The sequence below is a fragment of the Amia ocellicauda genome, chromosome 15 (genome assembly GCF_036373705.1).
Source record: "Amia ocellicauda isolate fAmiCal2 chromosome 15, fAmiCal2.hap1, whole genome shotgun sequence".
NCBI lineage: Eukaryota > Metazoa > Chordata > Actinopteri > Amiiformes > Amiidae > Amia > Amia ocellicauda.
This window is the reverse complement of record NC_089864.1, coordinates 29980665-29995148: the sequence shown is the minus strand read 5'-3', so window position 1 is coordinate 29995148 and position 14484 is coordinate 29980665. Positions and strand designations below refer to the sequence as shown.

At 38.9% G+C, this 14484-nt stretch overlaps 1 protein-coding gene across 2 annotated transcripts in view; it reads left to right on the top strand.

The window, feature by feature from the left end:
• The window catches only part of LOC136772012 (CD9 antigen), a 31688-nt gene extending 19234 nt beyond the window's left edge, over positions 1–12454 (top strand). For both annotated transcript variants that reach the window (XM_066724654.1, XM_066724655.1), the window contains exons 3-8: positions 5567–5664; positions 6640–6714; positions 7963–8064; positions 8326–8418; positions 11450–11533; positions 12017–12454. In XM_066724654.1, coding sequence (XP_066580751.1) covers positions 5567–5664; positions 6640–6714; positions 7963–8064; positions 8326–8418; positions 11450–11533; positions 12017–12082 — 518 coding nt within the window. In that variant the 3' untranslated portion in view covers positions 12083–12454. The remainder of the gene's footprint in view (positions 1–5566; positions 5665–6639; positions 6715–7962; positions 8065–8325; positions 8419–11449; positions 11534–12016) is intronic.
• The last annotated feature ends 2030 nt before the right edge of the window (positions 12455–14484 follow it).

The following is a 14484-nucleotide window of genomic DNA, read 5'->3' as shown; positions in this document are numbered from 1 at the left end:
TAATTAATGGACATGGTATCCCCCCTTACATTGAATAAACACCATAGCAGACGGGTGACAAATTAATGGAAAAATCTGAATAAATGAGTGGAGGAACATAATGAATAGAGATGCAGAGGTGTACTGCATGATACAATTAAGCAATTAACATCCAACCATGCTCTGTGGCATATATAAAAATGCTGAGCAGGACCAGTTGACCTTAGTTTTGAATCAACATGGCAAGAGGAAAGGATCTAATGCCCCGTTTCCACTGGCGGACACGTCTGGACACGTCTGGCCCCGGATGCTTAAACGGGTGTTTCCACTGGCTTAAGCGTCTGGATGCTTAACTATCTGCTGCAAGACATGGCCGTAAGCATCCATCACGCCCACTTAGGAAATACTTCGCTTTCAGAAGTGGAGATGTGTGCTTGATTACACAGACAGGATGTGTGCTTGATTACTACATTATGTCGGAAGATATATTCTCAAGTGCTGTGTGGGACCACAAAGAAATTAGTTTTCTTAGCAGCATGGAGTGAAATCCAAGTACAGAAACAATTACTGCTTACAGTTAATATCCAAGTGTATTAAAAACTTGCCAAATACGGATTTCACAGGACTCTGGTGCAGTGCCGTGACTAGTTAAAAATAAACTGAAGGATAATAATTGGATCGGTAGCAGACGATTTTATTAATATTTTATGAACAGCTAGACGGTGTTTCGGGCTGTTGTCCTGTGAATGGTTTGCAGGTCTGTTGTATAACAGCCCCACAGAGGCACAATGTGCCCATTTACAAGTTAAATGAATGAATGAATGATTAAATACAGCAAATCTGGGTTTCTCTCTAAAACATTAAGGACTGGTTTAATAAATGCGTCCCAAAGTCCATAAACACCATGACTGAAACATGCACATTTTAGTTAAATTATAACCTGCTATATTGTAGCTGGATGATTAATCGTGAAACGTGTATTTTGTTTCAACTGTAACTTGCCCTGGTTAAGAACATGGAAATGTTTTCTTACGGTAACGTAATGCTTAACTAAATATAAAGTTGTCTATACAGGTTTAGCTATTTCTAATATCTCTTAACAGAAATGTGTATTTATTATGCTGTCTCCAATCATGTAAAGCATAAATAATAAAATAGACAGAATAGTCCTTTCCACATCTGGCTCTATCGCTCGTAGTGTTGTTTTCTGTTTGAAATAAACCACGGTATGGCATGGACATTTAAGCCAGTGGAACCAAGTGACTTTGAAAGAGGGGTCATTATTGGGGCACGAATGGCAGGAGCTTCAGTCACAAAGACTGTTCAACAGGCTGGTGTTTCAATAGGAACAGTGACTAAAGTTACATCTGCATTTAGATCTATGGGAAAGACATCAGTAAATAGGGTTGGAAATTTTAGTCGAAAGCACACATTCGGTGACCGTGCATTACTGCAATATTTAAGGAGAAAAAGAGCAACTCTTTCCCAGGAGACTGAGAATGTCAGTGCAGGATGTGATCAGACTGTGTCAGCAAGAACTGTCCAATGAGAACTACACAGAGAGGAATATTATATAAGGCTGCAGTGCATAAACCCTTAATTACATAGACAAATGCACATTTGAGAGTTCAGTGGTGTAAGAAATTGATTCACCCAGGAGTTAGGCAATGAGAACGATAGGATATCATAACCCTGAAAAAGAAAGACAGCCATTAGCGAATGGGAACAGTATTATGACCTACCAATCAGTGAAAGCTTATACCAAAGCTGCTCTATAGGTGCCCCGCTGGCAGGAGGAAGACCCACCCCCAATGTCTGTAAAAAGTAAAGTCTCCTGTCAACTGTAGCCTGCCATTTCTTCATCATGAAGGCCATCAGCTTGAGTGACCCCTGAAGGGTAATGGCTGTCCTAATTTTTCAGGGAACCGGGATTATGATTGGTTATTATCATTCCCTTTCAAGTTGAAAGACAGACATTACCGAATGGGAAGGCTATCGTGGGTCTGATGCCTGAAGTAAGCTGAAGGCACTCAGCGCACTGAGACTGCTGTTCAGCTTAGGATCCAGTGTGCCAGTCATTGTTTGGAAACAGCCTGCCGTCTGGTGGTAGACATGTAGCAGACAAAAAGCTGATTGGATCTGTGGCAGTGTGCAGTCTGCTCCATATAACACTTCAAAGCCCTCACAGGACATAGTGTGTGCAGTCTGTGGTCCTCATCAGACTCATGTGAAGTGGGGTGAAATGACTCCAGGACAATAGACTGTTTGATCGCAACCTTGGGTAGGAAGGTCGATGCTTCCCAAAAAGATCAGACAGGCTTTATTCACAGACAAGGCATGACTTTCATGGATTCGCTACAAGGAATTCAACCTTGAGCAAGAGAAAATGGAGCTGGAGTGTTGTGTTGTGGAGTCCTTTTAGAACCAACTCCAATTCTCATCCAGGAATTGAGTCCTTCAATGGTGGTCTGAGCCGTCTGCCCCAAGAACAAGCAGGAACTAAAGACAGCAGCAGTACAGGCCTGGCAAAGCATCGCCAGGGAAGAAACCCAGCATCTGGTGATGTCTATGGGTTCCAGACTTCAGGCAGTCATTGACTGAAAAAGATTTGCAACCAAGTATTGAAACTCACAATTTAATTCATGGATTGTTTGTTTGTCCAAATACTTTTGAGCGCCTAAAATTGGGAAGACCACATATAAAAATGGGTGTAATTCCTATTTCACCCAAATTTGGATGTAACTACCCTCAAATTAAAGATGAAAGTCTACAATTAAAGTACATCTTGATTGTTTCCTTTCAAATCCATTGTGGTGGCATACAGAGCCAAAATGACAATTGTGTCACTGTCCAAATATTTATGGACCTAACTGTATGTTATTGTACGTGTTATGCTGCCATTTCTTATATGTACTAATTATGTAAAATTTAAATATCCGGTGTTTTATTAATACAAAACAAACCGAGCTCACTTGATTTATTGCAATGTTAATATGAGTGATCTGAGTGCTGAGAAATTAAATTAATTTCGAAAATTAAAAATTAATGAAATTCACTGAAGGGAATCGCAAAAACGAACTCGGCTCATTTGTACACAAGGCAAGTGTGAACAGCTAACATGCTGACGCATCGTTTCAAAGCAAACTAACTGAAATGAGTTTTTTGGAACGGAACCCAGTATGAATAGGTAGTCAACACTAGCGTTGCAGTGGACGCATTCACAAGAATCCAAGGGGAAGAATTCTTGAGGCGGCCGCCATCAGTCCTAACAGTCTCTGGAATTGGACCAGTTGTAGAGCTGAGCTGTGCCTGAATACTGTAAGGCAGCTCCCCAATGACCTGATCCTGTCTTCTGACAGATGAGCAAGCATGGACACGAAGTCTAGACGCATTCCCAAGAACACTGCCTTCTGTGCAGGTTTAAGGGAGCTTTTCTCCATGTGCACTGAAAGACCTAGAGCAGTCATTTGACTTATGATCTCTGCTGTATGTTCCTCCACCTGAAGCCTGGAGCCTGCGCCAGTAGACCAGGTAGTTCAGTATCCTTATCCCCTTAACCAACGCTGCGTCCATGCACTTTGAAAATGTCTTATGCACCAACGATAGAACTCGTATGTCTGGCCTTGGAAGGCAAAGCACAGGTATTTCCTATGTGCTGGGAGGAAGAACCAGTTGCCTGGCCAGACAGACTGAAGGATACACTGTGCTGTCAACATGCAGAAATTAATTTTTCTTCAGAAATCTCTCTAGGCCCCTCAGGTCGAGAATGGGCCTGAAGCCTCAGTCTTTCTTTGGCACTAGGAAGAATCCCTAGTAGAACCCTGCTCAGGAGTCCTCTCTGTCCACTAGTCATATCGATCATTTCTCCTGCATCGCAGAGATCTCCTGTACGGCAGAGACTGATGGGGCATGGTGCATCTAGTGTGGAATGTGCCTCAGGGAGTGTGAGCGCCTGGTCTTTTCCTGGGGGAGCACAGGTGTCTCTCCTGAGAGCACTCGCGTGGGGGAGGTGGGGAGGGAGAGAGGCCTCCAGGCTGGAGGAGGAAGAGGATGGCACTTCGAGGCAGGCGCCTGCTTCCTCGGGGACTTTCAGGGAGGCTCAGCGTCTTGCAGAGCCTGAAGAGGAACGGCTGGCTGATCCCCCGCTCCCGCGTCCACTCACTGAATCTGGAGGAGGATGAGGAGGTCTTTGCTCTCTTGCAGTGGGTAGTGTTAGTGAATGCTCCCAAATAGCCTTCCACAGAGGTCGTGCCCTTCATCTGTGGGCAACTTCCCCAGGCACTTTACGCAGCGGTGAAATGCCCCCCTCAGTTTCGGAGGCATGGTGGGCATGAGAAGGTTAGTCTGGATGTCTTCCTCATGGAGACCTTCCAGGAAGAATGAGATCCTGGGATAAGGGCAATACCTCGTAGGAGATGATGTCACTGATCTCGATCTCACTTCACAATGAAGATATCAAGATCAACACTTGTAGTCGAGACTCGACAGGGGAGCGTCCTGTCAACTCTGAACATCGAGGTCGACACTAGTTTGAGAATTGACGAAGGAGCTCCCCAATGATGTGGGACATCAATCTATCAACAGAAGGTTGTGCACTCCAAAGAGGTCGAATGAGGGTCATCACTCTCTCTCTCCCCTTTTAATCTGCAAGGAAAAGATACAGGAGGAATAACTCTACGGCAGATTTCTATGGAGGGGTCGAAACCAGTTCCAGAGCGAGACTACAAACGCAGACTTATCCCCATGGAGAAGTGATCTGTATCTGTGCACATAATGCTACAAAGAGTACAGAAAGTATTCCGAAGAGTAGAGGTAACTGACTCCGAAGAGGAGGGAGCACTCTTCTCCAGCAATGAGGGGAAATCATAAAGAAATCTCTCAATCTCAATCTGGATTCAAGCAAATAGGCTTTATGCTTTATGTCACCATTTGCTCACATCCTGATGAGTTTTTCAAGTTAAAATAGGCCTACTTGTTACATAAACAGACATATTTTTTACACTCCATACATTCTTCCATCAACACCACATTAAACTCATAGGAAGGAGACTTGAAGGGTTGAAGGGTTTAATTTTAGTATGATGATGACCCCATCAGCCTGACTGAAACCTAAAGTTCTTAGTTTTTGGCCTTGCCAAATATAAACCTTATTAAATGTAGGATTTATCTTTTGTATTTGTATTTTGTTTACTTGAGTATGAACTCATTTTATTTTTCTGAAATTAAAATGCAAAAGTGCAAATATTTAGGGAATTGGACTTCCCACTATTTCTTCGTTCTACTTAATTTACACCAAATAAAACCTCACTCCTGTTAACCTCACTGTTGTACGGATTGCTTACATTGGAAACACCTGAAAGCTGTCAGAAGCCATGTTGTCAGTTTCAAATTGTGACTCCGACATCATGCATTTCTAGAGCTTTCTCTGTATGTTTTGGGACTCTCAAAGTGCTTCAAGCAGGGTCATTATGATTAAATAATCTTCTAGATGGAGAAACTAATAATTTAAGTCCTATTGAATCTATTTACATATTAATGTAACATTACTAATTTGATTATTCTATAATTTCCCTCCTTTTCTGTGCAGGGGTGTACATTCTGATTGGTGCTGGCGCTCTCATGATGATTGTGGGGTTCTTGGGCTGCTGTGGTGCTATTCAGGAATCCCCCTGCATGCTTGGACTGGTGAGTATCTTTGAGTCACAGGGCCAGTAATGCTGTGAAGTCCATATGCTGAACTTCAATCAAAAACTGTGGGGAAATTACCCAATAAGTTAACGTGCACCAACAAGGCTTATTCCATTTCTTCTTCCATCCCCTGGTGGATCTGTTTCGGTATCAAGGGATCAAGCATGTTTCCTCTGCTAAAAAATGGTCCACATGCTTCAAATCAATATAGTGCTGGAATATTTTATAAATTAAGTGAAGACTGCATTAACCTCCTTCATTGGCCATCACAATCTCTAGACATAGGGTTGATGGAATATTGTGGTTTGAGCTCACAAAATCCGTTCATGAGCAAAAAGCAAGAAATCAAAGGGAGCTGGAGAAATATTGCCAGGAACTGTTAAAATAAATCTCTCCTAAGAAGTATATAAGAACCTTACAAGACTACAAAATAATTTCTCTTTCAGTGCCATCACAAAGGAGGATGTGCACACTACTGATTTTGGTTTTTGAGGATTTTTTTTTTTTTTTTAATGTTGCATTGTGCAGTGCTAATGTTAGTTTTATATTTTCACTTATATGAACAAAAAGTTTACACACGCATTTCTGTTAAATCAACTGTTTGAAACAATGTATCAAGGGTATGGATAAATGTGAGTTTGTTCTTTTTCCCCACCTTGACTGACATTTCTTCCCAATGGCCCCGTTTTATTGCATTTCCTTCCTACTTGTTTGCTTATACTAAACTTAATATTTTAGCTATGTAATATTCTTTGCAGCTATTTATTATGCCAGACATTCAGAAAAAGAAGGTTTCCTTGACTGATGCAAAAAGCTTTTGTGCAAAAAGCTGGTCTCTTATTTTAACTGAAGCGGTCAATCCAGGTTTCAAACTTTGCAAGCAATTTAACACTTTAGTTCATACTGCTCAAAAAGAATGTAACTACTTGCAGTCCTTGTTTTATTCATGTTTATTATTTTTGATTTTTTTAGTTCTTTGTTTTCCTGCTCATCATATTTGCAGTTGAGATTGCTGCTGGAATATGGGGCTTTGCAAATCAGGACAAGGTAAGCAATCTGTCCTTTGTCAGGTATTTAACTTCTGTATGCAAATGTCTGAAATGGAAATACTAAAATCAAATATTAAATTGAGGTATTTCCAAAAATGCATTACTTGAAAAATGTAATTCACTATTCTTTGCTACTTTATTTGAAAGACTTGGGGCCTCTTTTACTAAACAGTGATGTGTTGCACACTGTAAACACTTTGTAATGCTTGCCTGGTACAGTTGTTGAATTCACTAGTGCCAGAGAAAGTGTGTAAAGAGTCATTTAAATATGGGAAGGAATTAGCGTGATCAAGGCATTTAATATGTAAACCAGGCAGACATTGCTAAGACTTGGAGTAGCCAATGAGATAATTAAGCTGAGAAATATGAAATTTCTCACTGAATTAACATTGAGTTTTGAGTGCAAGTGACTTACATTAAATGTACAGTATTTTCATAACCAGTTTTGTACATTAATACTTTAAACAGAAACAAGATACTGAAACAAGACTATGAAGCCTAAATAACATTTTACAAAATCATACAAGACCTTCATACTTCTTTTAAAATGAGGATTTATCTTCAAATTGCCACTAAGTAACTTAAAAAGTTAATATTATTAATCCTATACATAAAACTTCTCTTGTATATTGAATGGTCTGGTCCAGAATCCATTTCTTTCCTGCCTTCATTTTTATTTATACTTTGTACTCATTTGTACTATCCTTTGTTGTAATTGAGTTCTTGTTTTTTCAGTATGTTCTGTCTTATATACAAATTTTCTGATATGGGTCAAGAAAAAGAGAACTGCAATTACATCTAACTGTAGAATGCTGAAAATGATACTTTAATATATATATATATATATATATATATATATATATATAAATCACTAAAGGGTTTATTAGTTATTTTGATTGTATGGTTATACACTTTTATATATCTTTGTGTATTCACTAGAGATAAACCTGTAAATTCTGTATATTTGAAATACAAAGATGAGCTCCACTCCCTGCCATTGTATTTCTGTATAATGTGATGACTCTCTAATGAATCATCTAGCTAGCTTTATTTATGCATATCATTTGTTTACTGAATAGAGCAATTCTTTTTTTTCCCCACAGTGTGGGTTTGCCCAGGGGGGTATTCTTGTAATTTACCACTGCTTATGTTATCTTTAGTAGCAGCTAGTATGAAATGCAACTGAAATGTAATTTTTCTGTCAATAACTAAACTAAAATTGATTCTCTCCACCTCTCCAATAAAGGTTGTGAATGACATAGTGCAGTTCTACACCGAAACCTATACAACTTATTTAAAACACAAACAAGAAGCACTGAAGGAGACTCTACGGGCATTCCACTTTGGTGTAAGTTCTAAAAGATACGCATTTCTTTTGTCACCAATTGACTAACCAGCACCACCCCTTCACCCCTCCAAAACAAAATATGCCCTTACATTTATTTTTCTCCTGCCATGAAATGTAATGGTTGTCACTGCATGATACTAAGACTTACTATAACCTGGCTACACAGTCCCACTTTCAAATAGCTTTGTGCTTTTAAATAAAGCAAAAAAAAAAACTTTTTTATTTATCTTCCTCCCCAACTCCCCACCCCCCTTCCTTCAGCTGGATTGTTGTGGACTGACAGGTGTTATGGATGCACTTATCACCAAAGAAACCTGTCCTAAAAAAGAAGGACTTGAGGTTTTCAACACTTCTGTAAGTACAATTATTTCAAATCAATGCTTGAACCCTATACTTATACTTAGTGCTTCATGAATTTACAGATTAAACTATGCTAAGAAACCTTTGTGCAGTCCTGTAATGTATATAATCAAGAGCTTTACTTGTATTTTATTAGTTCCAGCATGGTGAAGTAGGTATGCTTAAGTATTGACTCTATTGAAATCTGCATTACTTTCATGGAAATTCACTTACGCTAGGGTCAATCTACACGATTTCTACATTCAGACCTGATTTTAAGAACACTGGGCATCTCGCACTTAACTAGTGTCTTTCACCGAATTAGTGTTCTGCATCGCACACTACATGATTTTTTAAGTACAGGGGGTCACACACTTATCGACTGATCTGAAATCCTTTGTTGTGGGGAGCTCTGACACAGACTCGAAACTCCCCAAATCTCACCGGAATGCGTGTGATCCATCCGGAGAAAAAGTAAACCAACATGGACCTGGACAAATTTACAGGTCACACAGCAACTAGCAACAGCGGCAAGCTTGTGGTCTTTATTAAAATACTTAAAATAACAATGGTTGTTTTGGGACAGGTTATTTTAAAATACTCTAATTATACAGGGAAAATATATTGTAAAATACAAGTACCAATTATGCGATGATCATACTGTGGGATGGATATAGCCTGTGACAGTTGCTTACCTCCAGCTCCTCACAGCAGAGTATATCATGTAAGCACAAGCGGCAAGTTGTGGTTGCGTTCTTGTTGCGCAGATGTCCCCAGTTCTGCACAGATCTGCGCTGCTCCACCAATCCCAGATCTGTGCAGAACTGTGGAAATCTGCGCAACAAGAACGCTTCCACAGTTGCGTGAAGAAAAGAGGATGTGGGTGAAGAGATGGCTGGGGAGGTGAGGGCAATAGCCTGTATGCTCTGCTGTGAGAGCTGGAGGTGAGCAACAGTCACAGGCTATATCCATCCCACAGTATGATCATGTGTACTGTAATTTTACTTCCCTCTAAAGTGTTTACACTGAGGGTCATATGCTTTTCAATACTCAACTTAATGTCACATAGTTTTGTTTGTCCTAACAAACTAGTCTTGCCTAAAGCTAACTTCGATTTCTTTTAAATATGTTAATACACTGACAGGTGAAGTGAATAACACTGATAATCTCGTTATCATGGCACCTGTCAGTGGGTGGGATATATTAGGCAGTAAGTGAACATTTTGTCCTCAAAGTTGATGTGTTAGAAGCAGGAAAAATGGGCAAGCTTAAGGATCTGAGCGACTTTGACAAGGGTCTCTGCATCAATGCCTTGATCAGTTACTGTTTGATCATGAATGCTAATTGCTTTCCATGGATGGAATGAACAAAGTACATTTTACCTTTCGTCCAAAATTGCCAAGCACGTAATATGTGGGCATTTTGTGGGATAAAATGTGAATTATGTTCACGAAAAGTGCAGTTCGAGGGACAAAATAAAATGTGGACAAATGCATTCCGTGGATCAGGAGATTCATTTTTAACAATTTTGTATGTCACCACATCGTTTCTCTGCCCTGCTGCAGCGCATACAGACAGTCATCGCACAACGGTCGCCCAGCACTGAGCGATTGGCCTCAGCTCTTAGGATATCGCTGCTCAGCCAATCAGCGTGTACCTATGCAGAAGTATAAATCGGCCTTTAGAAAGAAACACACCCGGACCCGTTCCTCGCAGCTGCTAACCGAGTTAGCCAGATAACTTTCAAGATCATTTGACAGAATTGTCTTTTCTGTTGCTCAAAGTAAGTTTAAAGTCCATCTGAGTAAATTACCATAGTAGGTAGCTTGACTAAAATTATCGTATTAACTGAATCCGGCTCATTAGCCTGAATTAGTTAAACCAGGTATGAGGAATGGGGCCCGGGACATAGTTGTTTCCTCCCTCCTCTTCGTTTTTCCTCCCACCTTACTTTTATATATGAGAGAGGTGATTGGCCACGTAAAAAATGACTGACAAGAATCTTCTCTTTTTGCCCGCCTTATTTTATAAATGAGAGACGATTGGCTGCATACAAAATGACTGACAAGTATCTTCTCACATCAAAAATGACTAAAATATCTTCTGCAGATGATTGGCCACATAAAAGTGATTGACAAGCTTTTCCAGTAAAGTGATTGGCTGCATACAAAATGATTGACAGTTACTCCTCTGCAGCAATACATACTTGTAACTTATGGGCTAAGCCCCCTGCGAGAGTCTGTAGTCAGGAAGTGATAGAGAGAGAGAAGCAGGCTGTTACTGCAGGGTAAACATCGCCAAATCAGCATCACAGAGTCAGTAAACAGCACGCACATCTGCACAACTGTAACAGATGTTAGAATAAGCAGACCATGAAGTAAATAGTTATTTAGATGAAGGCAGAAATTAGACTGTTTACTTAGCAAAACCTGCAGCAGAAAGCCTGTCTTACACTCAGATGAATTACACACGGCAAAAACACAGATAGACCATTGAGCACTGCAACACAATTGCACATTGCATATAGTTTTAGTGATTGTTATTGCATATTTTGTGCATTTTACATATTTCTCTTTTTTGTTTTCAAACCTCGCCACATGTAAATAGTTGCTGGTTACCTCTGTCAGAGGTATGTGAAGTGCTGTAACAAAGTTTTGTAGCTTTTCTATAGTTCTAAAGTTAATTTATTGCCAGATTTATATTTATATTTATTTTTGACAGTTTTGCAAAAAAAATTTGAAACTTGAAAAGTGAAAAAGTGAAAAAACAACACATGGTCTGAAATGTTTTCTTCCTCACAAAATGTAATTGGACCTGAGCAACCTGACAGCTGCAAAATAATTGGACTGCAAAGGGTTAATACTTTCATTTTTGTATATTTCTGCCTTGTATTCAGGATATACCATTTACATGGCTCAGAATCCCTTGTGTCCTGAATTGTTGAATTGAATTGAAAGGTTGTTGATTTTGTAAGGCAGTTTTGTAACCATGCTGAAAGCTGAGTGGTACAGTTTATAATGTCATATGAATTTTGTTTTGAATATAGCCCTGCCCAGCAGCTATTCGTGAAGTGTTTGACTCTAAACTTCACATCATCGGTGGCGTTGGAATTGGCATTGGCGTTATCATGGTATGTGCATCCAAATATTGCACTACATACTACATACTACATGCATCTACATACATTTTCAGAGATTGTTACTGTATAACAAATAGTTAAATGTTCCTGTTCTTTCAATTGCACTTATTCTAAAGAAATGTATTTGTGTGGTTGTTGATTTAAATCAACCCAATTGTACTGAAATGAAACCATTACTATTTAATGCTCACATGTGAACCCCCCTGAAATGTTTGCTTGTGTTGCAAATGCAAAATAAAAACCTTAAGGTGACTGAATAGCTTTTGGGGTATTTTTATTTTATTCTATTTATTTATTCTATTATCATTCTTGAAAATGGCAATGATTTGGTTTGTTTTTATATCCACCTTAACCCTCACTATAAACTAGTTTTTAGTAGGTTTTCATTAACCAATTCATTAATGAAATTGATGAGAGGGATGGAGGGTTTGGGGCAGAAATCAATTCTTAATCTCACTTTTTTCATTTTCACAGATCTTCGGTATGGTCTTCAGCATGGTCTTGTGCTGTGCTATCCGCAATACCAGGGAGTTAGTCTAAACAATACTTTTAAATGCCTTGCTGTTAATAGTCCTTTTATGTCCATTTCCAGATCAGTTTTGAATATATTCTTAACCTCTAATCCCATTTTTTGAACCAAATTCAATGAAGCCTTTAAGTCTGTGGTCACTTTTTTTTGGGGGGTTGGGGTAACTACTTTATTGATTTATACTTCTCTCCTGTTGTGTGTTACTAGGGAACAAAAGTATTTTGTTTAGCTACAATTTAATATTGACTTTTATAACATTCTATTTCTAGAGTAACATGGTTATAACATATAAATATCCTTTTGATTTTATGTACCGATTTTGTTAAATACCATGAAATGTAACATTTCAAAATGCCAAATAAAAAATTGTGATAACTATTTAATTCCTGCGTGCCAGGTGGATTATTGGGTTGTAAATAATTTCAGGTATGAGTTCAGTAGTTTGTTTTTTCCATTTTATACATTTAAAAAGTCAATTTATATTCCATGAATTCTGAGGGTTGCCTATGGTACCAGTTTAAACCATCATTCACTTCAATGTTGATTGAGATGGAGAGAAAAATGGGGATGAAGACTAGGGGCTCGATATTAAAACATCGCGCAATTTCCGTGCAAAATGAGTGCCACGCAAGACAAATACGACTTGGCACAGATCTTTGTGCGACATTGGAATATAGCATTGTTTTCCTGTGTCACGCAAGCCTGTTTGTGCCTCAAACCTGCCTGCACCACTCCACAGTGCACTATTATCCCCACTGTTTGAACACAGTTTTGCGCAGTTATTGGATGAATGTGCCATATTTTATTGTGTAAAAACTGGTATAATCAGTCTAATTAAGGCTTTCACGCAATTCAAATTCGATTGCGCTACACACGTTTAATGTCAGATCATAGTAACGAAACAATCTTCGTGGGTTAAACTATTGAATATAAGATCCAGAGGATTAGTGGTAGGAGTGTGTTACAGACCACCCAACTCAGATATTCAGAAAGATGTTGCATTGTACAATGTAATCAGTACTGCATGTAGCAAAGATGTGGCTGTTACAATGGGAGATTTCAGAAGCAGAAATAGAAATGGTTGAGATGGTAAATGACTGCTTTCTAACTCAATTTTCAGGGAACCAACCAGGGAGAGCGCATGCATTGACTTGACTTGATCTTTTCAAATGCCCAAGATAGAGGGACACTAGAGAACCAATGGCAAACTGTGATCACAATATTGTTAGCTTTGAGGCATACTTTCAAAAAACAAGGACCAAGTCTAAAACAATGATCTACAATTTTAGAAAAGCAAACCTTGAAGGTATGAGGCGGCACTTACAGTTAGACTGGAGCACATTGGATACAGGTTCAGTTGAAAATGGATGGTTATATTTTAAGAATATACTACTTGAGGCTCAGGAGAAATTTGTACCAAACTTTAGCAAATTGAGGACCAAAAAACATTGACCAAAATGATTTAATAGAAGTATGCAAAAAAAATAGAGAAGGAAAATGTTGTATAGTGCCTACAAAAGAGATAGAGACAAAACAAAATACAAAGAATATGTTCAACTGCAAAGAGATCTTAGGAAAGGGATCAGGAAAGCAAAGAGGGAAATAGAAAGATAAATAGCTCTTGGAGCTAAAACTAATACTAGGAGTTTTTTTAAATACTACAACAGCAAGAGCTCAAAGGAGGAAGTGAAACAGATAAAGGGCAAAAATGGAAGTATCTTGGAAAATGAACAAGATGTGGTAAATATTCTAAATGAGTATTTCACAGAGGTTTTTACAAAAGAAAAGACTGATCACATGCCACAGGTTAACAACCAGTCCAGACAAACCCTAAGAGAGATCAGGATAAATGAGGAGGAGGTAATAAAGGGACTAGCATAATTAAAAACAAACAAATCACCTGGGCCAGATGCTATATTTCCAACAGTACTGAAAGAAATTAGGGAAATTATTTATAGGCCGCTAACTCAAATATTCCAAAAGACACTTAGAACACGGGATGTGCCAACTGACTGGAAGACATCAAATGACATACTAATCCTCAAGAAAGGGGACAAAACTGAGCCAGGAAATTACAGACCAATCAGTCTCAGCTGCATCACCTGTAAAATGTTGGAGAAAATTATTAGAAAATAGAGGAGCATCTTAATGAAAACCATATTCTTGGAGATAGTCAACATGGGTTTAGAAGAGGCAGATCATGTCTTACTAATCTATTAGAGTTCTTTCAACATGCAACTGCAGCTGTAGATCATGTGAAAGCATATGATATGATATACTTAGATTTTCAAAGAGCTTTTGATAAGGTTCCACACCAAAGACTGATCCTCAAATTGGAAGCTGTAGGCAATCAGGGTAATCTAAGTAGATGGATGATGAACTAGCTGATGTATAGGAAACAGAGGGTGTCGAT